This window comes from Dipteris shenzhenensis, chromosome 7 (genome assembly GCF_047967505.1).
Source record: "Dipteris shenzhenensis isolate YYH24624 ecotype China chromosome 7, Dip_SZ_1.0, whole genome shotgun sequence".
Classification (NCBI taxonomy): Eukaryota; Viridiplantae; Streptophyta; class Polypodiopsida; order Gleicheniales; family Dipteridaceae; genus Dipteris; species Dipteris shenzhenensis.
This window is the reverse complement of record NC_141602.1, coordinates 2,834,373-2,862,077: the sequence shown is the minus strand read 5'-3', so window position 1 is coordinate 2,862,077 and position 27,705 is coordinate 2,834,373. Positions and strand designations below refer to the sequence as shown.

At 40.2% G+C, this 27,705-nt stretch overlaps 1 protein-coding gene across 1 annotated transcript; it reads right to left on the bottom strand.

The window, feature by feature from the left end:
• Nucleotides 1-794: 794 nt before the first annotated feature.
• Nucleotides 795-7,884, bottom strand: LOC147899816 (photosystem II 22 kDa protein 1, chloroplastic-like). Its single transcript, XM_087377092.1, has 4 exons — nt 7,755-7,884; nt 7,527-7,663; nt 1,120-1,404; nt 795-968 (listed from the first exon to the last, which is right to left on the bottom strand). The coding sequence occupies exons 1-4, from the start codon at nt 7,882-7,884 to the stop codon at nt 909-911; spliced, it is 612 nt and encodes a 203-aa protein (XP_087233218.1). The 3' UTR covers nt 795-908.
• Nucleotides 7,885-27,705: the final 19,821 nt, after the last annotated feature.

Sequence of the window (27,705 nt, the reverse complement as noted above, 5' to 3'; positions counted from 1 at the left end):
AGAATTGCCTACAACTTCATGTTGTATCTCAATGAAATTTTTGAACATGTCTCCATAGAAGCATATACCAAGCTCGAGCTATAAGATTTTGTGGCTAAGACTGTTCACTATCTAACTGCTATCATTAGGAAACAACATGATGGACTCAATGAAGAACCTGAGGGAGCCAAAGAAAAAGAAGAGACAATTCAGTCTCCTTCTGTATCACAGCCTCAAGTAGAAGCATTACAGTCTACACTTGAATTAGAGACTCAATGCATTCTTCCTACACAAGAAGTGGAGACTCAATGTGCATCTACAACATCACATCTTGTAAATAATATAAGTTAGTAATTATTAGAATCTCATCATGAGATATTCTTTTAATATAATATAAGTTAGACTTGCTGTACATAATAAATGATAGATTTTGAGTACATTGAAATCTATAAAATAAAGTGATGGAACATAAGAATGATATAATTATTAGATTCTCATCATAAGATATTTATTGTACATAATAAATTAGACTTTCAAAAAAGTAAAACCTAATGTATTGTAATGAAAAAATATCATAAAATATCCTAATGTATTGTAACATTTAACATAAGTTTTAAAAACACTATCATTAATCAATACAAACAAGATAAAAATCTTCAAGGACTCATGTTTCTTTCTACATGTTTTACAACTGAATAGAGTCTGATGAGTCCTCTTGAGGCTGTCATTCTCTAAGAGTACATTGAGTCTCTACTTGTGTGGATGGTGTACATTGAGATTCTACTTCTGGTGCAATCGGGATAGACTTAAAGCATTGCACATAGCAGGGGAGCACCAAGAACCTCTCCCATAATATTCCTTGCCCCTAGCCTATACTTAAATGCATTTCACCAACAAGTGTGTTTCTTCCACGTTAGTGTCCCACAGTGCTACTCTTTCTTTTCAGGAGGTGGCAAATCAAGGTCTGACACATACGGCTCGCGACCCTTCTGCACATGCATTCAATGCACATAAATAAGACCTAAAAACTAGTCATCACAAAAAAATTGGGCTTAAATAGTATGAATCTTCTTTCCTCAAACTATTAACAACACTTATACATCATATCTGTATGAAACCTAAATGGAAATGATTGTCTACCTGTCCAAATGGGAGATCCACTACTCCACCTCGCGTCCATGTAGTAAGAGGATCAATATTCTGTGGATCATACGTTTTCAGGGGGTCTCGGGGTAGACCAGCACCTTCATTAGGTGGTGCCTTTGAAAAATCCGGAGGGTTATTTATTACCACATATCCACCAAGGAGTCCCCCAACAACCAGGAAACTGAGACCGGCAAGAAATGGGTACTCCACTGCAACTGCATCAATACCCAATTGACCGAGAACACCTTTTCCCGTCAAAACCTCCATAACAACACCAGCCTGCAGATTTAAGGATTAGCAGAGATAAAAACTACATCCATTCCTCAACTACAAGACATATTGATGCAGAAGGACCCATTCCAATCAATCTTCAAAACCACTAAAGATGGCCCATCCCAAGGCATGTTGACATGTAACAGGCAAAGGGCCCAGAACACTCTGTCACTAGCAAAGACCATCCTAACTACTGAGTGTGAAAGTGTGGAATGTTGCCTGTAAAGAGAGAGAGAGAGAGAGAGAGAGAGAGAGATGATCGCTGTGGATGTCGTGTTATACTACCTACTAACTTCATTTCTGTTGGGGCCTAGAAATCAGCAGTAATAGCCCCAAGTACATGTGGGAATCTTCCTCGTTGAAGAGAGCGTATCTAGGATATCATAATGTGGAGACTATGGTGTCTGCTGCTGCTGTGTTTGCTACTGAGAGAGTTGCGTGGGCTACTGGGGCTGGTGCGGGGCTATCTAGAGATGTTGTGTGGACTGCAACTATTGTGGCGGAAGGTGCTGCTGCTGTTGATGCTGCTGGGGGTGTTTCTACTACCCTGAGGCATGCTGTTAGAGGTGGAGCCACCACTCAGGGGGAACTGCTGCTGCTGTGGGGGAGGCTCCTTCTAATGGAGGGAAACCTAGAGGGACTGCTGAAGATCCAAGAATGAGAGAGGGAACTGGGGCTTTTATGGGAAAAGGGTGGATGACCCTAGCTGGGTGGTCAACATCGACTGTTGACCAAGTCGATCAAAAGTCAACATTGACTGAAATGTCAACGCATTCACTTTTTGAATTAAAAAGTCAACTCTGTTTTCAACCTTCGTCTTCTGCTGCCTTCTGTCCTGCTGCACTGCTGATGTGACAGCATGTGAAAGGAGTATGACATGGGTGGTTGATGCCCGTGACATATATATATACCTTCATAAGACTAGAATACATCCAATCTTACAAATTAAAATTTTCTTAGAGCAAGCAAAAGAAAAACGGGGGGGAGGGGGGGGGGGTTGAGAATTTTTAATGAGTAAATGAGAAAATTTAAAAAGAAAAAGAACTTAATAAGCAAAGCTACACTTATGTTCTCATCAGTACCCAAGCATAACCTGCCATCTATTAAAAAGTCAACTCTGTTTTCAACCTTCGTCTTCTGCTGCCTTCTGTCCTGCTGCACTGCTGATGTGACAGCATGTGAAAGGAGTACGACATGGGTGGTTGATGCCCGTGACATATATATATACCTTCATAAGACTAGAATACATCCAATCTTACAAATTAAAATTTTCTTAGAACAAGCAAAAGAAAAAGATGGGGGGTGAGAAGTTTTAATGAGTAAATGAGAAAAATTAAAAAGAAGAAAAAGAACTTAATAAGCAAAGCTACACTTATGTTCTCATCAGTACCCAAGCATAAGCTGCCATCTGGGTTTTGAAAGATGCGTACTAAGCTTTGAAATCGCAACCAAACAACAAAAACTTTGAAAGCAAAAAGGAAGAAACGAGCAGAAAATTAGAACAAGCAAAGCGGGGAGAGAGAGAGAGAGAGAGAGTAAATTAGGTTAAATTTTTCCATCATAACCCAACCTAACCTTGAAATTTTAAAAGAAGCAGAAAGAAATAACAATGAATGTGCTAACACAAGGAAATAAAGATAAACCAACATACATATAAGACAACAAATTATACATGAACGCAAGCACAAGGAAAGACTTATTGCCATTATTTTGTAATAGAAAACAAAACTATATTTATATTTACACACACACACACATAGCAGAACTCACCTAAGAGTACATGAACTCCAAAAATAGTACATGAACTCCCGTGATATCCCCTTCCGCTGAAACTGAAACTCAAAAGCTAAAAACTCATGTACATGGACTGCTGGAAGCTGTGGCTGGTGCCAAGTCATCAATAGACTGGCTACTAACTGCCTGTGGGACCTGGGTCAATGCGGGCCCCATAAAAATTACCCATGTCTTCTTGGCTGGATCCTGAACTGTAATGGTACGGTCTTGCCAATTGGCAACTGCTGCATAGTCAGCAAGCCATGGGACACCAAGGATGATGTTAGCTGGGCCTAATGGAGTAACAATGAAGGTACGCTTCTCTAGCATCCCACTGACGTGAAGCTCAACAACTTGGGCTAAAGAGGTGTTACTGACTAGGGAAACACCGAACCTGACTACTGTGGGAAGATGGAGCTCAGCCGCGCTGTGGCGTCTAGGAAATTCTCCAAGCTGCCTCCATCAAAAGAATGGCGACCTTCCTGCTTGCTACTTGTCCATAATACATATAAACCTCTCTACTGGGGAGCCCATCTGCTAAGTTTCGGCAAGCTGTGAGATAGCAAAACTGCTCTCGAGGTCGTGACTGGTCTCGATGGAAGGGAAGTTGTAATGGCTGCACTGGCTGGCGGATGCAAATGAGGGTATTACCCCTTATTGTGGTCCTTCTTGTGGCAACGGTTAGCAGAGATGCTCTTTATCATGCCTCGACTTCTCCTCCGCGTTTGAGAAAACCTCTGAAATTGCTGTTGGCTATGGGCTGGCTACTTGTTGTGCCATTGGCTGTGGAGCTGCAGATCTCTTGGGTCTTCTTATTGGGAGGCCCCTAGAACTGGGTCCCTTGCTGATAAGCTCAAAGTTATGAGTAATCTCATAAGCACTCTCAAATCCTATGGGCCTGAAGTTGCGAACATACCATTGAATGTCTACTCGCAATCCATGAAGGAACTTCGTGGTCTCCTCATGGTTGGTCTTTTTGTAGCTGAATGGCAACCTGAGTGAACCGGCTGGCATCATTGTTGACTAACTTTGTGGCTCCCCTATTAAGTTCAAAGAATTGCACTATTAACCGATCCAGGTACTGAGGTGGGAGGAAACATGCCTTCATGTCCTTCAGGAACTCCCTCCACTCATACTATGGCTGCTCGTTCTGCAACCGGACCGGCCTATAATAAATAAGGGTAAAATCACAACTTAGCAAGTATTACTTCACTGGCAAAACACCCACAGCAAAATATTAACACCACAAGGGAGCTAGAATGCTCCTGCTCAAACACAGTACACCGATTGGCCCCAAATCAGCTGGCGCCCCTTGCGGTATTTCTTTATTATTTATTCAGCTGAAAACAAATTACAACAAATATTGAATCCTTCCTATAGGCATCCAGCTCACAGCATAACCTCTCCTTCAGCAATGTCAACCAATCATGGTTTCACACACATCTAATCCCAAAGAATAACCTTTTTGGCAAGCTGCCTCCAGCTCTCACAGTATAAATCGCCCAACAATCTCAGCCCCGCCAAGCCGTTACGGTATCAATCCTTTGGCAAGCAAGGCCAGCACCCAGCCCTTGGCTGTTATGGTGCCCCTCGACTAACAACCTGTGAATTGCAATGTGCAACAAGGCTCAACAGCTGACCAATTGTAAGAGATCTCACTGCACAATCACTTGGCAAGCAGGACCAGCCTAGAAAACTCCACAAACAAGGTCGTCCAGCCTTCTCGCCTGGAATCAGCCCAAAATCACGATGACCAGCCTTTTATTGCCTAGCAACAGACCAACCACAGCATCCATAGCCCCCCGGTCTCTGTTTGAAATCTGCAAAAGCTAGGCCAGCCAACAAAACCACAGCCCGGAAGGCCCCAAAAGCAAATCGGCCAGCCTATAGAAGCCTTCTGTATGCACCTGAATTTGGCTATTTTTGGCCTCTAGACACAATTGGCAGATCTTCCAAAACAGTAAATGGGTTTCTACCACTCTTCTGGGGTCACCAAAAAAATACCCCAAGGCACAATTAATACACCACCAAGTGGACAATTTGCCTCGGTTCCCTAGGAATTAATTCCCCCAGCCTGATACACGTACCAAGACTCCAGGATAAGTTTGTGGAGAATCGGGATGAAGCTTACAAGAAGGTCAAGCTTGCTCTTTAGAAGACACAATTGAAGCAGAAGAAGGCTGCGGATAAAACATCGCAGGCATTTGCAATTCACTGACGGTGATTATTTGTTGCTGCGTTTGGCTAAAAGCAGGCTGAAAAACAGCAGAGGGAAAGACATGTTATACCCTAAGCTGAGCCTAAGATACTATGGGCCTTTCAAGGTCATTGAAAAGATCAATGAAGTGGCCTACAGACTAGACTTGCCAGATGGTTGGAGAATTCTCAATGCTTCCCACATGACTCTCTTGAAACCATTCCACAGTCCTCTCCCAGAGGACATGCCTGCTGAGGAACTGCCAGAGGTTTGAGGAAATGGATGATCTCTCGATTCCTGAGCAGACCCTGAAGCATAAGGGAAGAAAAGTTTGAGGTAAAGTATCACATCGCTATTTGGTGAAATTTAAGAACTATTATTCACTACATGCGAAGTGGTTGGAGAAGGGGGAGCTGGCAGATGTACCCCAGGTTTTGCAGCTTTATTACAAAGCTTTTCAGCTTGAGCCGACCATGCTCGAGGCTCCTTCAGGTTCAATTGAACGCAGGTCCAAAGTATTGCATGATACTCAAGAGGAGGGTAGTACCTCCGCCTCCTTGTCGCGGACAAGCCCAGATGTCTAGAAGCCGCTTGGTGACACTATATGTTTCACCCGAGGTACTAAGCTGACAATATATCTGGCGTGGGACTTCTAGTGTCCTAGTCACTTGGATGTGCTTTGCATTGATGTATGATTTGTTATCCATGGCTCTACGGATCATATATGCAATGTTGGTTTTGATGTGCATGTGGACATATGATCAATTCTTTTGTTCATGTACTTCATCAGTGGATGGCAATCGAGGGCATTTGCCTTGTGTCAAGAGGGGGCTATGTCACGAGGTTGTGATTTTATTTGTGAATTCTAACGTAATTGAATTTACACACGAATACCTTGGACTTATCTTTGGTATGTAATATGTGCAGGACTAATCCTTCATCACACAAGCAGGCAAAACTCTCCAACAGATGCCCAAACATTCCCAAATTAGAAAATCATCAAGGCAAAAGTGCCAAAACTAGCACTCGAGCTTGACAAGTGCAGCATTACTCAATTGGGCTTGCATAGCTGGTCTCATCGTGAAGATCAAGCCAAAGAAGAGCAAGCCTAGATACGTATAAGATGCAACGATTTTCTACCAACAACCTGCCGAAAGTGAGCTGCTGCTCACTACGTGTGATTGCCCTAGATGTCTTGAAGATCGTAACCTTATTTCTACTCATGTGTCTCACAAAAGGTTTGAACTTCATCCAAATGTTGCTGGAGACCCTTAGCTGAAGAGGAAAATAAGACCACATCGTCTGCAGGAGAATTTGAACCAAGGAGCCAGCTAGAGATGAGCCTACACCTCCTAGTATCTTGATGAAAGTCTCAAGCTCATCGATGTAGAGGCGAAACAAAGTTCATGACAACAGACAACCTTGACGTCATCTCATCTTGGCGATCACAGTACACAGATCAGAAAGACGTGGTTGCAAATATAAGAAGATAAGAGCAGCTTCAACATTTCCATAGCTCCAGTACATTTAGTTCAGCTCCACTGGCAGAACATTTCGACTGTCCCAATGTAGAAATCCCGTGGAGATACTCAGTGGGAGAGCTTGGTTGGGGGTTCTGGCCGGGAGGTGAGGCGCCCAGCTTAATGCTCTGACCTTTGGCAAATAAAGTTCAGACTCTCTCTCTGACAAACCTGGCCCTGCAGCTTGGTAGCGCGGTTCTCGGTCAACAGCACGCGGCCCCTCGTGTCAGTCTGCCCTTCTCAAACTCCTCCCTGCTAGCGCTGGTGAAGCTCGCGCGGGAAGGCCCTCTTAGAACTCGATAATACAGCGGGCTCTATGAGACCGATAACAAAATCGACATCGCTGTTGGGCATTGTAATGAAACTTATAAGGTCAGAACCAATGAATTTCCCTGAAACTTTCATGGGGAGGGATGTCGGTTTCTGTTATAGACACACCGTAATCCGGAGAGAGGAAACCAGTACTAGACAAGCTACATATTTTCAGCAATCGAAATCAGGACAACATTGAAATGTGTAACGCTCTACACAGGGCCGACAATAATATCAGTGATCTTCATGAATTGAATCTTCCTCCTTCTTTCTTTAATCTGCTCTCACGAATAAAACTCTGTCACACCACACGTTGAAAAGCTTACCACAAATCCCACCATCGCTAGTCTTCCCACTTCTCTTTCCTGTTTCTTTCCGAAGCCGAACCACGTGCCTGGTCCTCCCAGCCCAAATTTTGACTCACCTTGTTCTCTTGGCCCATTACCACTGGCTGTTGCTTGAACTGCAAAGTTGCATGGAAGAAAAAGAAAACGTCAAAGAGGAACGGCGGAATTAAAACAATTGCATGACGTTTTATCGAGCAGCTTGCATACGCGTGTGAATGTTTGCCCGTGACCGCAAGGGAAGAAGCCCAGCCGTGCGAAGCCGAAGGGTACGGGAAAGCAACGCAGCAGAGGAGGGAAGCAATGTGGTTGACAGAGGAAGAGTGGGAGAGAGGGCCATGTCGGAGGCTTGATCGCTTCCACGTGTGTACAATATCCCTTCCCTTGGACCCTATATTTTGAAGCGCTCTATTAATGTGTACCCTGGCTGCCCAAGAACTTAGTTATCTTGGTGTGTAAACGGTTCTGCCCGCCCATGATCATTTTTAAAAATTGATTGGGCCACATCAGTCGTCCCAAGATGGGTGGCTTTCGTTTGTAAACAACCTAAGCGAGTTTTCTATAGCGCTTCTCCTATAATGGGGAATGGTCCGCGGCTGGAAAGTGCCCAAAATCCGACGAGCGGCTATTGTACGTATGTATGGCTTCCCCATCAAGTTTTCTGTAGGGCTCCTCATGTAATGGGGAATGGTTCGAGAGGGGATTCTAGGTTGAAAAGTGCTCGAAATACCTGACTCCGGACTATTCCCCCACGTGGAGGGTCCGAGAGAGGGGTTGACCCTAATTATTGGCAGGTTAAATCATACAGTTTGATCCAACGACAAGTGTGCATTTAGATCTTGATCCAAGGGCTCATGGAACGCACCACTTGTAGACCTTAGATTTGGAGCTAAATCCAAGGGCCATGAAAAGTTTATAGCGCCACCATTCGTAGACCATCAGATTTAAGTTGAATCCAATGGCTTGCGTTGTGTACAATTCATGAACAATTAGATACGAAAGTAGATCAAAGGGCTAGACATACTCCACTCAGTCTACCGTACCGCGATAGACTAAGAATATGATAGTTGGGTTACTTTAAATTGTCCTATTGAGATTGGGACTAGGACATTCCCACTAAGAAAGGCCAGGATTGGAGGTCAAAGATTCATTAGATGGTCTCTTTTGCCCTCACACTTGTCACACGTTTCAAAAGTTGAGAGTTTTCTCAAGAACACCGAGGGTTGGGTGCGGTAAGATATGTGTTTATGTGCATGCATATGGTGCCACAAGAGCATACAAGCCAACAAGCACATAAGTAATTGTACATGTATATGTATACTCTACATACACACACACACTTGTATTACTTTATCTCTTTTGATTATGTGATTTGCTTAGCTAACTCTTAACATTCATTTGTAAGCCCTAAAGTCCTAGAAATTTTGCTTATCTTCCAATCAATAAAGCTCTTTTATATCATGTTGAGTTGGATTAATTGAGCTTGTCAAAATTTTTCATCTCATGACTTATTTTAGCACACTTTGTGTATTTAAGATTTATGTGAAAAGAATCATGTTAATTGTTGGACACTTTGTTTTGAAACATATATCCTCAAAAGCTATAATTGGTAAGAATGTGTAATGTAAACGTTAGCATATACTTTTGATTGTAGGATATATTTAGTAAAGCTCCCCTAGATCACTTAGCCTCCCACTTCTCCTTACGCTTCGTTTTTTAGAAATGGATATTGTTAATTTTTTGGACTTGCTTAATTTTTCCTTATGCCACACACTAATCTATCACTATGCTTAATTTTCCCTTATCCCACACTAATCTTTCCTAATCTATCATCATGGTTTCTTCAGTTTTGAAATTAAAAGTCAGTTCACATTATTGAAAATATGCTCTTGCTTCAACTTGAGTTATGGAAAGCAGTGATATAATTTAATTAGCTACTTGGATTACCTTATTTACAGGAAACTTTCGTGTATTGACTATTTGGTAGTTAGCTTGCTCCTAGATTTTGGTGACAAGGATAACAATTGTAGGCCTTTCCTAAATCCTACCCACCATTGAGAAAGTAGGGAAGAGTGGAGTGCACACAATAGGTAATTGTACATTAACATGATTGTGAATGTATACACCTTTACCCCTTAAGAGTAGGGGAGAGAGGAGTGCACAAGATAGGTACCTGTACATTAACATGATGATGGACATATACACCTTAACCCCTTAGTATTAGGGTTAAAGATTGTCCCTATGCCCTTATACTCTTCTCTAGAATGATGCAATTTACAATATACTTGATACCCCTTCTAAATTGCACTATAGCGTGCATATACAAGATAGCTTTTTGGAAATTTTTTGCAGATAATAGCAACTAAAATTTTGAAAAAGGAAAATATGAAAAAAAAACAGAATAGTATATGCATGAGTGAGCACAATGGCTATGCAGTGGAAGTCTGTACATTGAGTCCTATACATTAACCTTCACTTTCCCCTCTTAAGTGGTAGCTGGTGAAGACCAACACAATTTCGAAAGTGTGAGAACTTTTCAAAGGAAAGAGGCTTTGAGAAGATTTTGTGACCTATTTTTGTGTTGGTTAATAGTGAATACCAAAACAAAATTTCCCAAAATAGATGACTATAGGTTCTTTTTAAAAAATCTCTATTTCTTATAGAATCTTGAACCCAGTTGTTTCACATGTAGCATTCGTTGATCGATCTTATGCTTTGCCATGACAAAGCTATGGAGCCAAGACTGAAAGCTATATCCACTTGTGGATCTTTTGTCATTAACACTACCTACCTAATCGACATCATTATATCCATGAAAGGCTAAGTTGGATGACTTCGCATAATGCAATCCATAATGCCATGTACTATGCACGTATCTCAATACTCTTTTTGTGCATAAGATGAGTCTTCTTTGAATTTTGCATCATAAATTAACTGATAATAGTAAGTTGGATGACTTAGCATGATGCGATCCATAATCCCATGTACTATGCAAGTATCTCCGTACTCTTTTTGTCCAATGATAAGATGAGTCTTCTTGGGATTTTGCATGACTTAACTAAGAAAATAACTAAGATACATATGGACTATTGATTGTTAAGTAGATCAATCTACTACAAATAGGAGAATTGTCAAGATTTGACAATTCGAAGGTTGCTTTTTACAGGAATCAGAAGTGGCTTGAAGTCATGTAGATGAAATTGTTAAAGTAGTCTCTATGTGTACTTCCTGCTTGAGAAAGTGTAATGCTTATGTCATTCCTACATAATTCTACCCTAAGAAAATCATGGAGTATAAAACTCCAAACTAAGTTGACTTTTAGCTAATGAAATAAGATGTCCATCGAACATGTGATCATCACAAGTAATAACCTGAAGAATCACAATAATGCTTTCTTTAATTATCTTTTTGAGTAAAGGAATAGGTCCTTGATTGATTGAAAACCTAATGCAAGAAAGTGATTGTTAGACCTTGCATTCCATGTATATGGTGCTTGTTTCAAGCTATAAACTAACTTATATAGTTTGCCTTTGGGCGTCACCTATAAACATGAAACATAGCACATTAGTGTAGAGAGGGGGGTATTTTTAGTAGGACTTACATGTTATTTATATACATGAGGGGATTTATTAAATAAAAACTTAGCGTACTTTATATGCATAGATTTATGGAAGTGAATATAAATTTTACGGTAAAAAAACATGCAACAAGGGTTAATCAATAACATGAGAAATTGCAAAAATGCAAGAGTAGGGGTATTTCTAGTACATGCATGCTCGCACGTGCGATACGAGGTTTATAAAGGTTGAACCCCCCCGTGGTGTAGTTAATAGACTTTTTTTCCTAAACTAGTGATAACATACCTTGTAGGTTGTGTCAAGTGGAGCAAGACCTATGATTGTTCTTACTACTATCATCTTTGCAATTAGAACAAATGTCTCTTCATAGTCCATTCTAGACTTCTGAGCATATCCCTTTGCAACAACTAATATAGCTTTGTACTTGTCAAGTGATTCATTAGAATTGATCTCGACGTTGTACACCCATTTGTAGCCTATGGGCTTATTTTTTGTAGGGAGTTTTTGGGTTTTGCTCAAGTGCAAGCCTTTCGAAGACCTTAGTAATATCAGCCTATGGAAGGGTAACTTACAAAGCTTTGATCAAAGGCTGTCAATATAATGGAGGTTCAAGCTTTGACCATGTTTATTGAGAAAACCTTTCAAACATGGTAGGCCGCAAACAAACTAGAGACCCAAGGTGGATACACAGATCCCCAAGCTATGCCCATCAATGACACAAATGTTAGAGAGTACAACCAGCTTGGAGTATCAATTTCTTAAAGTAGCCACAGCATTGGAACTTGGAAGTTGTACTGTAATGCTTGCAAGGATCATCCCATTCCACCCCACCTTTATTCCTCTCCACCACCATTGGAAATGGAGCCTATTCCAGCAAATATAAGTGTGACCCTAATGTGGTCTACAATTACAACTTCCCAAAGGTGGCCATTGCCTACGATCTCACATCTCATATGCAATAATTTATTGACATGTATGTAGAAGTCTCGGATCCTGTAATCACCTCAATTCACTTTTTTTTACTGTTGATCATTTTGCTACGGGATATACCAAGAGAGCTCTAATTGTGGAAGAACGGTAACTAAATCTCCATCATGAGATAGTCTTTGATCTGGATGAGGGTCCCTCCTATAAGCAAGTCATCCACCTATACCTCCATGTGTGCAACCTTCATGCTCATCACATGGCACTCCCTTGACCAGCAGACAACACAAGCTTCCAACATACTTCAAACATCTTAACCTAAGGGTAGATCAATGAAAGGAAGCGGGGCATGTTAACCACTTGGGTTAACAATGTTACATTTTGCGCCGTCCCACAAACTCTTGTAAATATATGCAATGTGCCCATAAAGTTTGTTAGAAGGTGCCTTGAAGCTGTAGCGGGCCCAAGAGGGTTGTAATACTAGAAGTAAGATAGTAGAATGGTAGGAAGAATAGTGACAGCATAGGGTTGGCCCTCCCTTTCAAAGAAATAAGGTCGAATTATATTACTTGCAGCATATACAACTTGTTCAACTAAAAAAGATGAACAAAAAGAACTGAGAACAAAAAAAAAAAAGCAGATCATACATCAGTTATAGACTGAGAGTCTTTGGACTTGGCTTTGAAGTCTCTGATCAAAGGTTTACCATCTCAAAAGATAGCCCATTTTCCTTCTTTCCTGGTCACCATTACCTTTGCAAGTTCTAAGGTCTTAGTCTTTAGCTAAGCTTTTGTAAGTTCCTCTGCCATCCACACTCGTAATCCTTTAAGCTTATTAAACTATCTGACAACCTAAGTTCTTTCTGCCTTTGAATTGAAAGTAAGGATTGCATGCTCTTCTTCTTTTCCAATATTGAACTCCAAGTCTTCCCATTCAACTTCCGGTAAACCTTTGCTAATTCTTCTACGAATCTCTTCATAAGATTCTTATGCTATATACTAGTTATCTGGTAAACCTCCGATCCTGAGCGTGCTTGAGTTGCACAGTCTATCAACTCAACAATGTGCATTCTTGAGTTGTGTAGTCTCTCAACTTGCTCTTTGAATTCCTGCTACAGTTGAGTAGAAATTTGTGCGTATAAGGAGCTCTTTACTTCCCCTTTGAGCTTCTCTTGGATCTCTCCCTTAAGCTTCTTATGCATCTCTTCCATTTGACTAAAGACGGCTTCATCATTTAGAGCTGCAAAAGGTGACTTGTATAAAAGGCTAAAAGTCAAATGTTGGTCTTTTCTTGTGAACTTGCAAGTTCTAGGAATGCAAGCATTCTCTTCAATTGTAAACTTGCAAGTTCTAGGAATACAAGCTCTCTCTTCATTCAAGAGTGTTTTGTGTTCTCTTGCTCTGGCCTTTGTGAATTCCTCTCATCCCCTTCCCTTTCTCTTGCTTCATGCTACCTAGTCCCCACCACAGACACTTATCCATTTCTTGTTTATAGAAGAAAGCCCAATAATACAATCCTTGGTATGTCCTTACCTTTTCAAAGGGGAAATTTTTGCAACAAGATAGTCATCCGCTTGTTATCCACTTTGTTTGGTTGGCATGGCAAGCATTTTGTTAAATGCTTCATCACTTCTCCCTCTCCCTCCTCTTCTCCCTCTCCCTCTTCCAACTCCTCTTCCCCTTTCCCTTTCTTCTCATGAGTACTCACATTGCTGCAACTCTGAAAGCCATTTGCGTGACACTCATGGCCCGTACATGCTTGAATTGCTCCCACAAGGAGTAGCATGGAGTAGGATGCTCCATCGCCATTCCTTCAAGATAACCACAACACGTGAGTCATGCCAGAGACTACACACTCTACCCTCTTCTTCTATGGTGCTTTGTCCCCTCCTACTTTGCCCTCTCCTACAACTAGTCTTTCCCCAATAGGCATGGTCAGGAACAAAGTGAAACAAGCAGGCAATATTCTGAGCTCCTAGTGTGTTTTAGAACACCAAAAATGCATTGGATGAGTGGAAGACTTGAGCTTACAGTTTTCAAGAATGGCTAGATACTCATGAAAGTGTCTGATAAGGGTCCACATAAGTTTCCCAAGAGCAAAAGAGGTGATGAAGCTCAACTTTGGAGAGGAAGGAGATCTTGCCAAGTTGCAAACTGTGTACATGGCAAAAGACACGTGCCTTCTTTCCAGGATACCATCACATTGTAAGTCATTATGTCTATGTATCTTCATTTTCTACCTTATTTACTTGTGAGTGTCGAGTCTATTTGAACCTTTATGTTGATTTTGAAAGAATATTTTTGGATTTTGAGGAGTGGGAACCAATGGAATCTTCGATAGGTAAATTTGAGGTAAATTCACTACCATTTATGAGGACTTATTACTAACAATAGACACTCTAGAGGTTATGTGTAGGAATGGTATACTAGACCCCTTCAACTTACCTAAAATGGTGAAAAGGTAGTCAAGCATCTAGAGAATTGCACGCACAATGCCCCTCATGCAACATTAAACAATGTGTTTGACTAGTGCCGGCTCTGCATAAATTCTAGGATGTGCATTTTAGCTTTGATTCATGATCTAAAAAATAGTGGTGCAATTTATTGTGATGGTTTTATTGTGTGTTTTCATGTTTGAAATTTTTAGATAATGTGTCACATTTGTTTTAGAGTTTATATTTATTGGTTTTGCATACATAAAGGGGTAAAAGAGGCACGTTCATTTTACTTTTCTTCTAGATTATATTTATTGGTTTTGGGTAGATAAAGGGGTAAAAGAGGCATTTTCATTTCACTTTTCTTCTAGAAATTATCATTGGGCTTGCCTACATGATACAATGGTTAATAAACGTTGGAAGACATGGAAATTTTTAAGGATCAATCATGATTACAAGAGGGGAATGCATAAATGAAGACAATGCTACGATGGTAAGCAACTTACTTGGGGATTTCAAAAGACTTTGCTTTTTATGTATTAGAGGTAGTAAAGAAGAGATCCAAGCTATGAAGAATCTTTGTATTTGAATGGAGAAATTATAATACCAACATATTTTTTTAACACATTCTCATCCTTGCAAGATACCCTCTCATAAGTAATTTTTTTCATTCATCTATGGTTAAATTTTAAATGTGTTGTTAATGCAATTAAGGTAATATTACTTTGAATTGTAAAGTGTTAAATACACCACCTCCAAGTTTGTTGTGTAGAGATGTGAAACTTTTGTATGCAAACATGTCCCTTTTCCTTCATTTGTATCCAAATTAGTTGCAAAATTATGCCCCCCACAACTTGTGAGACCGACTTTTAAGTGTCTTCTACATTGAATTTGAACAATGGGGTAGGGTCATCTTATTTTTCCATTCAAATATCAGAGAGCTACTTGTGCTCTTGATTTTGAACTAAAAGCTCTACAATCAGAGTTATAATGCAAAAGTTATAGCCGTTATACCATTCTCTTTGGTATTCCGTGCAATTGATTTCTATCAATATGTATATTATTGTAAATTCAATTTAGGGAAATATTCTGAATATTCCAAGTTAATAAAATACTTTGGACCAAGTTTGGCCATTTCAATGACCATTTTTAGCAAATCTAAAAGGTATTTGATCGTGGTGCACAACGAGGCCAAAATCGGCTACATTGCAAATTTGGCCGTTTGGACGGTGTCCAAATGGCCGAATTCACATTGTGGCAATTTTGGGAATTTTTGCTCACCCCATGACATCCTGATCAACTATGCCTTGTGCGTTGCAGTCGAAGTCTTCAAGAAATGCTAGAAATGGTAAATGAAATTATCAAAGTTATCAAGAAATGCATGTCATGGAGGGTTTTTGGTGTTTTTAAACACTCCATGCTATCTCGATTAACTTTTTCTTTTGTGCCATGGTCGAATTCCTTCTACATTTTTCAGATGGCAAACAACATTTTATTGACTTGTAATTTACATCAAAATACCCTAAGTTGAATTTAAAATAGTAAATGTGATATCAACAACCATTAATTTCATCAAATGTGATATAAGTTTTATGTGGAAGATGATATAAAAATAGATGCAATATCAAAAACAACAAATAATTCAAATAGCCATGACTTTTAAACTAGGTTTACATATAAAAGATTCACCATTTAGCCATAGATAGATGGGGAAATTGAGAGATTAATTGTGTCCATTGCATTTTCTTAGAGGCAAGCATATGTGTATGACCCAATGTGTTGTCACTTGGTTGTGGTGCATTATTAAAGTCCCCACAAAGAAAGGCATTTTGCCTCCAAGGATGATTCACCATGTCCCACGAGAACAAAGCTCTGCTATCATAGGATTGTGGAGCATAGATTGAGGCACGTCAAAAATTTATCCATGCACAAGGCATTGCACAATTATCCAATGACCTACCCAATCATTAAAAGTCATGACACGCTGAAGATCTTGTTTCACTAGAAGTACTACTCTGGAGAATGAGTTTTCTCATGCATAGAAAATGTCATATCTCAAGCCCTACGCAATTATCCAATGACCTGCCCTATCATTAAAAGTCATGACATGCTGAAGATCTTATTTCACTAGAAGTACTACTCTAAAGAAGGAGTTTTCTCCTGAATAGAAAATGTCATATCCCGAGAAGTGCCTAGTATGGCTAGGTCATTAAAAGCCATGACAAGCTGAAGATCTTGTTGCACTAGAAGTACTACTCCAGAGAGGTGCCCAATCTGGCCTGCATAATTATGTTGGTTAGGCTCCTGCAAGGCCAGGCTACATTCTATTAATATATGCCCATATAATATTCCATTTGCACAAATCACACAATTCATGTACATTGTATGTAAAACACTATAGTTTTGGTAGCAAATTTACATATTTACAAGTATGTAAAAACCAAGGCACTAAACAAGTGATCAAGACTACATGCCCACCTCAGGATCCAATGGATGAGCCTTAAAGCCATGCGATAAGATGGGCATTTCATTATTCCGAAATAGAGTACAATCGTAGTCACAACAGCCATGTAATACCCAAACCTGAGTTTTCAGTAAAAGTGTGGCCATGTACGAGGTGGAAGAGGCCTCTTGGCTATGATAATTTTCCTTAGAGGTAGCCAGCCATCATTCAAGGATTTCTCCCTTGCTTTTATTGAAGGGGGCATATGAGAATGACCATTGGAGGCAGGAGTAACTTTGCCTTGCCTTTATGCTAGACAACTGAAACATGCTTATTGGATTTAATGTTAATCCTAGTAGTCCGAAGAACATCCTTGCTCTATACAGGAGTAGGCATGGCTTCAGGTGGCATATTATGCAAGGCCAAAGGACATTGAAAAGCCATGTGACCAAATTTATGGTATTCAAAACAAGCGCTTACAAAAAGACCTCATTTAAGCTTGTAGAATGCACTGCCCTTCGCCACATTATTCATAGTAATAAAGTATGATTATAGTGGGGATATATGTGTGCAAAATCTATTTGAGTTCCCATTCTGCCTAGTTGGATATACCACCTTTTCCAATGATGCTACAATTTTTGGCAATAGATTTTCCAGGCATTGAGGGAAATCTACAACCTCAACCCATATAGGTAGTGATGGCAAATCAAAGATGGAGTCTTTGATGGGAGAACAAGACATTACTTTGGTGGGAGAACAAGGCAGTACATGTCGTAGATGAGGGGAGAGTGCTCCAGAAGCATTTCTTGATGAAGTTCATCTATCATGATCTCTTCAAAAAAAAGTTGACCTACACTAATGGACTTTTTGGACAAAACTTTAGCCATAGATAGAAGAACTTTATCAAAAATAGATATTTGTATTTCAATTTGTATTACAAAGAGGATTCATAGCATATGTCTCTTCTTTTTTAACTCTAATACATCAAGAATAAAGGTCTTTGAATCCTCAAGTAAGTCCTTAGAAACACTGCTAAAAGGATATGCTATATTGAATCTCATATCCAACTTGTAATTTCTTGCAGTCTCATGTACAACACATTTGAATGAATCACATAGTTTGCCTTGGGTTAATAGTGTGACTTCTCCATGACTTCTTGTTCCAAATGGATACATTCCCCTATTTCTTTACAACAATGGTCCATGTGCATAGAGAATATGTTGCACATGAAGAAACATCATTTTAGTAACAAAAATTTAATAAATATTGTGTTGCTCACTTAAGTTTCACATGTCCTCTAAGTCTAAAAGTATCTTCGCAACTTGTGTAATGAATCATGTGAATTCGTCCTCTAGAATCAAAATCTAAGAATGGACAAGTAAAAGGTGGTGGTGGCACCACTTTTATCTTATACTTTCTCATAATAGCAAACTTAAAAATTTTTAAAACAAATGTGTCATCTCCACGACTTATGTCACTAGAATCATAAGCTCCAAGCATCTCCTTTGCATCACCATGCCCCATATCACCTCTCCAACAACTTGCACATGCATGACTTTGTGTCTTTGGGTATGAAGAGTCAATATCATCCATGCCCACTATTCTCATCTCATCCTCCATGAAGTTTCTAAAAGAAGAGCGCAAGTGACACTTAGCATATGCAATGCAGCACTGTGGATAATCCAAAGTAAGAAATTTCATTGAGACACTAGGGAAACAACCTTGTAGCTTGGATTCTCCTTTTTGAAGCACCTCCAGTGGTTCAAGATGCTTCTTTTCTTTCAAACAAAGACCATGGAGCACACATTGAGCCTACAATTGTAAGTTCACATGGTATGGATTGGAGCTTTTCTCAAATGGTACCCTCAATGGTCACAGAGTGGAGAAAGAGAGAGAGAGAGAGAGTGGGAGGCCATGATAGAAGGTGATTCACAGATGAGGAGGGATGAGAAGGGGCATGCATGACCAAGAGGGCACAAAAGCAAGAGGAGGACCAACTGTGAGCATGAGGGCAGAGGAGCAAGTGTGAGGTAGAGGGGGAAGAAGTAAGAGGAGGAGAAAGTGTGGCAAGAGGAAAGAGGAGCAAAAGGAGGGAGGAAAAGCAAAAGGAGGAGCAAGCATCAGCATGAGTGAGCATGAGAGAAAAGGGAGGAGGAGCACGCAATGGCAGCAAGTGGGAGGAGAACAAAGGAGGAGGCATATGGTAGGAGGGAGGAGGAGGAAGAGGAGGAGGAGGAGGAGACATGTGGAAAGATAGAGGAGGAGGAGAAAAGGGACACGTGGAAGAGGAGGAGGGAGGAGGTAGGGTCAGAGGAGGGTGGGAGGATGAGGGAGGGAGACAAAGGGAATTCAATTTCAAAATTTGAAATTTTGCTTTGGGAGAGATGGACCCCTCCAAGGTGTAAGAGTTGGGCTCAATTATGGGCTTAACACACCTTGATAGGGGGGATTAGGACTCCCTTGGACCCCATAATAGGGCTTGCATTAGGCCTAATCCATTCCTTACGAGGCCCTTTTGAGACCCCAATTCTCCCCTAATATGAGAGAGAGAGAGAGAGGGAGAGAGAGAAAGAGAGAGGCACATGGATTCCTATGGGGGGGGGGTGTGTGTGTGTGTGTGTGTGTGTGTGTGTAAGACATTTACAACACCCGTTTCCATAGTGAAGAGAAGACAATTTAGTGTAGGAATGAAAAATGTTTTATAGATATACTTTAAAATAAACATCCACTAAGAATGAACTAGCATCACTAGAGGGTAAACAATTTTTTCTAATAAGAAAAAGGAAATGTGAGCAGTTGAGCTTTGATAAGTCATTGGCAACATCATTTTTATTGAAGAGGGGAGTTTGACTACATGCCACCATCCAACAAGAAAAACGTGGTGAGAACCACTTAAACCTTAGTTGGGAAAACAGGTGTCATAAACACCCCTCCCTTGTTATCGAAGTCACAATTAAAAAAACACTTAACCACCACTGACTTACAAAGCTAGTTGTAAAAATTATAAATGCAAAGTTGTATGGAGTAATGGTATGACCACTAGAGGTGTGTAGAATTATGTTAAGAGAATTATGGGGGTGATAAAGTGGAGGGCATGGAGAGAAAATAAAATTTTGGAGAGAACATTTAGAAGAGATTGATAAGGGATATGATTACTAAAAAATTTTGCAATATTGAGAAATGGAAAAAAGGATGGGAAGGGAGAAAAGATAAAAACGTGATAAGGTTTCGAAGTAATCTTTACAAATTAACAAATAAAGTTATGTTATGGAAAAAAAAAATTAAGACATTAGAAGTATAAAAAGAACTATAGGCAAAAGACTATGGGGATGGAAATAATAATAATAACATTGCTAAATTAATTATAGCGGGAACTAAAAAGAGAAGGGATAGAAATAGAATTAAAGGGATAGAATTATAAGTAAAGAAAATAAGGACTAATATAAGAAAAAAGAATGTAGTCCTTAAAAATAAAGGGAAAAAAGGGGGTTTTAAGCGGTAGGGAAGGAAAAAGATAGGTGTACGAAAATAAAAGGAAAAAAAGGGGGGGGTTTGAAAAAAGGTTGTAGGATACAAATAAGACATAGATAAGTATAAGAGGGGGAAATTAGATGGATTTCACATGTGGTTTAGGGAGAAATAGTGAGGGTGATGGAGTAGTAAATAGAAGTACGAGGGGAGAGACATTGAGAGAAAGGAATAAATAATAACGAGAGGAGTAAATTCAAGGACCTGGGAGTCCATGTCCTATGTCGTGGAGCGAAGTGGAAAGGTGCACGGAGGCGACAAGTGGATAAGTAGTGCGCTACAATCGAGGAATAGTAAGCAGAGTTGACTAACAGGGGAGTCACAATCGAGGCATCGTGAGGATTGGATAGCTGGCTACCTGACTATAGTAAGTAGGGAGGTACAGAGAGTACGAGAGAGCGGGATGCAGTAGGTTGGTAGTGCCATCCGAAGAATAGCGAGGATAGTGGCTGCCACGGTGGTAGCCACGTCATCACTACCACATCAATTGCCACATCAACATAGCCACATCAATTGCCACATTAGCATAGCCACATCATCTACCACATCACCTATGCCACATCATCTACCACATCATCATTGCCATGTCATCTGTTGACATCATCATCTGTGCCACCTGAGTAGTGCTACCTCAGCTGTCCAGTCAGCACTGACCTCTGCAAGCACACACAATGCTCCACAATCATTGCATGTAACCAATTCTACCACCTCAGCACACTACTTCACTGGCACACCTCTTGCTAGGCATAGTGCCACATCATCACTGCATGTGACCCATAGTGACACATCATCATTGAGCACCATTTGCACTCCTTTTGCCCCTCCACCTAGATCAAGTCGTATCTCGTGATCTAGGAAGAATTTGAGGGCGCTCCAAAAAGAAAAGTGGCTCATTTTTTCGTGCTCTATGTGCTCGTCACATCACACACACATTTTGGTGCAAGTTACACTCACATTTTAGCCTCACCAACAAAACCACTTCCTTTATGCACATTTGCCTCTACATCGATGCATCTGACCCAACACTTAAAAAGAACAAAAGAAAAGGAATTATTTGATGTTCTTTCATTGATCAATGGTTGGTATAGATCTAGATCAGAGTAGACTAGATCGCCATAGAGGGGACGCTTTAAATTTCCCCAAGTTGCCAATCTAAGCCATGCCTGAAATTCTTGACTAGTACCTACTCGGAGTCAGTCCATACGCTCACATACGGTTTCACATCATTACATTACCTAAAACCTTATGTTCATCAGTTCAGTGAGCAGGCTTTAGAGCTTAGAGGCATTGCAGATAGTTTTAGTGGGCAGATAGCATTTGATTTCACACACACATGCCACCATTGTAAATCCTATTCAGCTATCTCATGGCATTGTGCACATCATTTCAGCCTTGTAAAGCCTCTTGGCGATTCTCGGCATCATTGCCACAAGCCTTGTAATACAAATAAGAGATTTTGTATATTGCAGTTCCATCTTCACCGACGGCAGTTGATTCATACAGAGTTTTTCATGACACTTTTGAGTACATTTCTTGCACCATGTCTACAACTAGCAACCTCAATTTGGAGGCATCTACTAAGTTAGACAACTCCAATTACGGTACATGGAAATACCGAATGGAGACCATTCTTGTACTTCAGGACAAATGGGAGTATGTCGATGGGTCTACACCTAGACCATTGGACAATCTTGCCACAAGTAGCTCTACTCCATCTATTGTCACAGCACCAGCAATGGAATCTACAGCTACATAAACAGTTTTTGCATCAGTAGCAGATCCTGCCATGCCCGAGCTCAAGCAGAATGGGATAAGAAAGACAAGTATGCCTATCATCTGATCAAGTAGAATGTGCAAGATGTCATGCTAGGATAGCTCAACACAGTCAAGACATCGAAAGAAGCATGGGATATGTTTGCAGCTCTCTACGAGTCCAAGAACACATCCAAGATTCTCACCTTGAGAAACCAGATCAACCAGAGTTTTTGCAACAGTAGTGAAACCAGCCATGCTTATGTACTCTACATAAAAGACTACAACAATCAACTTGCAGCAGCAGGAGAGACTATGAACCCTGCAGAAATGGTTCAAGTCATTCTCAATGGACTAGGAGAGGGATACGAGAATCTAGTCCAGAGTATTGCCATTCAACGTCAAATTCTGACACTGGAAGAACTTCAATGAGTCCTACTTGGTGAAGAACTCAGGACTCAAGCCATTCAAGCACGTAAAGGTCATTCTAATGATCAGGCATTCATAGCTTCAGATAGAAGTAGAGGCAAAGGCGGTAGATCATATTAGAAAAGTGGTCATCATCAGCAACAAAATCAAAGTCAGCATCAGCATCATCCTCAACAACATCAGAATCAGCAAAGAGGAAATCATTCCAACCGAGGAAGATTTCAAGGATGAGGGAATGCATCCACCAACGTGAAACATTCAATGCAACTACTGTCACAAGTTTGGACACTATGAAAGAGATTGCTGCAAGAAGCAGTACGACCAAGGTGGTCAATCCAACAGTAATCGAGGGAATTCCCAAGATAGAGGAAATCATCATGGTGGACATTCTAGTCACAGTCATTTTGCAAACGAACCTAGGAATATGTTTCTTGCAAGTGAAAAAATGCATCAAACTGATACAGTGTACTCAGATATACTGATTTCAATCCCAAAGAGGATTACAACTATCAAGTCAACCAAGTGGAATAGGATCCTTGGTATATCGATAGTGGTGCATCATCTCCCATGACAAATCATCAGGAATGGTTCATAGAAATGAAACCATTAGAAGGTCAAAAAAATGTCATCTATACAACAGACAATACACCAAATCTGGTTCAAGGGACAGGCATTATCCCTATGAACAATTTCACTGGTATGAAAGGATTAGTGAAAGATGTGCTCTATGTTCCGAAGCTCAGCAAGAACCTTTTGTCAGTAGGTTAAATGATGGAACACAATTACAAAGTCATCTTAGACAATGATGAATGCATTATCAGAGACAAATCCAAAAGATGTCAGCTAGTAGCAAAAGGTGTCAAGGAAGGATGCTTATACAGAATGCTAGCTACAGTACCAGATAAGCATGCCATGTCAGCTCAACTACAACAGATGCCACTATCTGCAAAATGGCACAAGAGATATGGTCATGTCAACTTCAAGTACTTGTTAGATCTCAGGAATTAGAATATGGCAATTGGGATTCCGAAGCTATAGTTTCTTGGAAAAGTTTGCGAAGCATGCTGCTTTGACAAAAAAAAGCGAACCAACTTTGTCAGAAGTACCTCTCGTGTATGAGGTATTCTTGATTTGATACATACAGATGTATGGGGTTATGCCTAGTCCCGTAGCATCAATGGTTCACTTTACTACTTGACTTTCATCGATGACTACAATAGATATTGTTGGGTCTACTTTCTGAAAGAGAAATCTAAAGTGTTTTCCAAATTTCAAGGATTCAAAGCCATGGTAGAAAACCAAACAGGCAGAAAGATCAAGGTCATGAGATCAGATAAAGTAGGTGAATACATGTCTTTAGCATTCATGAACTTTTGCAGAAATCACAGCATACGAAGATAATTCACATGTGTAGAAACTCCTTAGTAGAATGCAAGAGCTGAAAGGAATAATGGGACTTTAGTAGACAGTGCTAGAGCAATGCTTAGTGAAAAGCATCTTTTGAATCAGTATTGGGTAGAAGCAATAGCTACTACAAACTATTTGCTTAATTGGCTTCCTACCGAACCGATACAAGGTATGACTCCTTATGAAGCATTCACTAGACAAAAGCCACACATTGGGCACCTCCGCATATTTGGTTACATAGCATATGCCCACATACATGATGATCAATGCAAGAAATTGGATGCAAAGTCACGCAAATGCATCATGGTTAGCTACAGTGAAAAAAGCAAAGCATACAAATTGTATGATCCCATCAACCGCAAGGTCATTATCTCCAAAGCTGTAATCTTTGATGAGGAATCAGAATGGAAAACCTCACCTACACCAGAGATAGAAGCATCGACTTCACAGTCATCTATAGAACAGGTTGATGAAGAAGAGCAAGAATTGCCAGCAACACCCCAAGCGCAATTTAGGTGGAAACCACCAACTATGCTCTTATGACTACCATCATGGCTACAGAAGAGCCCGTGTACTTCGAAGACGCACTAGACAAGCCAAAATGGCAAACTGCTATGAATGAAGAAATGGATGCTTTGTATAAAAATAACACTTGGAAATTATGCGACCTTCCACCAGGAAAGAAGGCCATAGCAAACAAATGGGTATACAAAGTGAAGTACAATCCAGATGGCCGTATTCAGAGATACAAAGCCAGACTAGTTGCAAAAGGATTTGCACAACAATATGGTCAGGACTATGATGAGACTTATGCTCTAGTAGCAAAGATGGATTCCATATGGTTCTTGATATCACTAGCGACACTTAGCAGATGGAATGTGTATCAGCTTGATGTCAAGAATGCATTTCTTAATGGTTATCTAGACGAGGAAGTCTACGTGCAACAACCAGCAGGTTATGTTGAACCAGGAAAGGAGAATAAGGTTTGCCATCTCAAGAAAAGCCTCTACGGCTTAAAGCAAGCACCAAGAAGTTAGTACAGCAGAAAGGACAAGTATTTTGCTGATCTAGGATACATGAAATCCAATGTAGATCATACTCTCTACTACAAAGTTCAAGGGGAAGACATTACTATTGCACTTTTGTACGTAGATGATCTGATTGTGACAGAAAGCAAGGATAGCTTCATCAGAAAACTGAAACAAGACTTATCTGCAGAGTTTAACATGAAAGATCTTGGACTTATGCACTATTGTCTTGGAATTGAGTTTTGGAGAGATTCAGATAGCACATTCATGAGTCAGTTTAAGTATGTTGACAGTCTCCTAAAGAAGTTTCATATGGTAGATTGCAAGATCACAGCCACTCCCATGAAACAGAGTTTGAAACTTACTAAAGATTTAAAAAAGCCTATAGTCAATGGTAGATACTATAAGCAGCTCATTGGATCTCTTATATATATCTGACAATCACACAGCCAGATATTTGTTATGCAGTAAGCTCACTAGCACAGTTTATGGCAAATCCAAAACAGTCTCACTGGAATGCAGCCAAAAGAGTCTTGAGATACATCAGAGGTACAAGACAGTTTGGGATAGAATACAGAGGAAGTCATCCATGGTGGCATGGATATTGTGACAGTGACTATGACGGAGATCATGAGACCAGGAGATTGACACGGGGATATGCATTTTTCCTTGGTCAAGGTGCTATATCATGGTTGTCAAACAAACAGCCAATTATTTCTTTGTCTTCGACTAAAGCAGAATATAGAGCACTCACTACAAGTGCATGTCCTCGCTATATGGCTCAAAAGATTATTGTCAGAAACAGATTACTTTGTGAGTCTAAGCTAACAACAATATACTATGATAATCAATCGGCTCAAGCATTGGCCAAGAATCTAGTATATCACTAAATCATATTGATGTCAAAGAGCACTTCATTAGAGAAAGAGTGTTACTTGGTGACATCACACTACAGCATTGTGATAGCAAAGAGAATGTTGCAAACATCTTTACCAAACCACTCAGTAAAAAGCTATTCAAGAAACACCGACTAGCTCTTGGTTTGACGCAGAGGAAGGACATTCCCATTAAAGGGGTGTGATGGAATGTAATGTTCAGTCCTTCTTTGATTCCCTAGAATCATCATCTTGAGGGAAGGCCTACTTCATGATGTTGATCTTGAGGGAAGGTGTTGAGAGTTCATGCTCAACATCATGTGATCATGTGTGCATAGCACCATCACGTGATCATATGTGCATAGCACTAACCTTATAGAGTGCTATAAAGGAAAGGGTTAGATCCCCTAACCCTTACCCTAAATTGGTTTGTATATATTCTATTTTTTCAACTAAATCTAGTGTACAGTTAGTCATTTGTGGTGTGCTCTCTAGCTGTGCCCTCTCTCCTCATCTCCACTCTTCTCCTCTCCCCTCTTTATATTTTGTCAGGAAGCATAGTACGAAGAGGTTTAGGATGAGCAGCAGGGGTTGAGAGTAGACTAGAGAGGTTTTTGGAAGTGTGCAGAACTGTGGGTAGTGAAACGCGGGGAGTGTGATAATGGAGGTAGAGGACATAGGTAGGCTAGAGCTCGAGATGGGGAAGGATGGTTTGAGGTAGGCTTATATAGATAAAGGGAGGGGTAGTCGAGGAAGGGAGAGTCGGGAGATTGGGGGTTTTTAGTTTTATGGGGAGGTGGGCAGTCAGTGGAAGTTAAGGAGGTACTTCGTAGGGGGTGCACGTGTAGGGGGTTTTTTTTCCAATGGTAGCTACTAGCACTGTAGCTGAAGGATGTAGTCAGGCACGATTTTTGAGATTAGGGCCCTTGAGTGTAATGTGATGAAAGAAAAGGGGGGGGGCCGGCAGGGGGTCTTTTTTTTAAAGAAAAAATAGAGAGATGAAAAAAATACTTGAAATAAGGAATATTAGGGAACAATTTGTATTATGAAGTTTTTGAAAGAAAGTGGAGAAAATTACTTGGAGAATTTAGAGATAATTATAATAGGGAGAGAAAACAATTAGTGACAAAATAGGTGAATAATGAAGGAAATTAATTTAAAAAGGTGGAAAAAAGGAGGAAAATTTGGGAGAAAAATAATAGAAAAGGAAGGAAAAGGGGTTAGAGGGGAACTTCTAACAATGAAATTTAAAAAAATTAAGTAGAGCCAATAAACATTAGTAATATAAGAGCAACAAGGGTTTAATTAAAGGGAGAAAAAAATTGGCATTTAAAAAATGTTAGAAATTTTGGAAGAGAGAAAATTTGGAAAAAATTAGGGACAATAGGAAAAAATTGGGAAAATTAGGGTTTAAAAGAGCAAAAGAAAAATACGAGAAATTTTTAAAAAGGATTTTAGGGAGAAATTGGGAGAAAGTACTAGTAAAAGGGAAAATTAATAAGGAAAATAAACAGTGGGGTGGAGGGGGAAGGTAAAGTGAATGTAAAGGGGGGAGGGAATAGGAAGTGTGTGTGTGTGTATGTGTGTGTGTGTGTGTGTGTACCCACCTTTGCCCCAGTAGAGTACATCACACAAGGTGAGACACTAGATTCACCGAGTGTGATGACCTCATCACCGAGTGTGATGACCTACTGTCTACTTGAAAAGGGAAAGAAGTGAGTGTAAGCTTAATTTAATATGTGGAAAGGTGTTCGAGGCAATGT

Coding starts and splice junctions, on each gene's coding strand:
- LOC147899816 (XM_087377092.1), bottom strand. CDS start 7,884: ATGGCCCTCTCTCCCACTCTTCCTCTGTCAACCACATTGCTTCCCTCC. Junction 1,405..7,526: donor TAGCGATGGTGGGATTTGTG/GTAAGCTTTTCA, acceptor TTAAATCTGCAG/GCTGGTGTTGTTATGGAGGT. Junction 969..1,119: donor TGGATCTCCCATTTGGACAG/GTAGACAATCAT, acceptor ATGCATGTGCAG/AAGGGTCGCGAGCCGTATGT.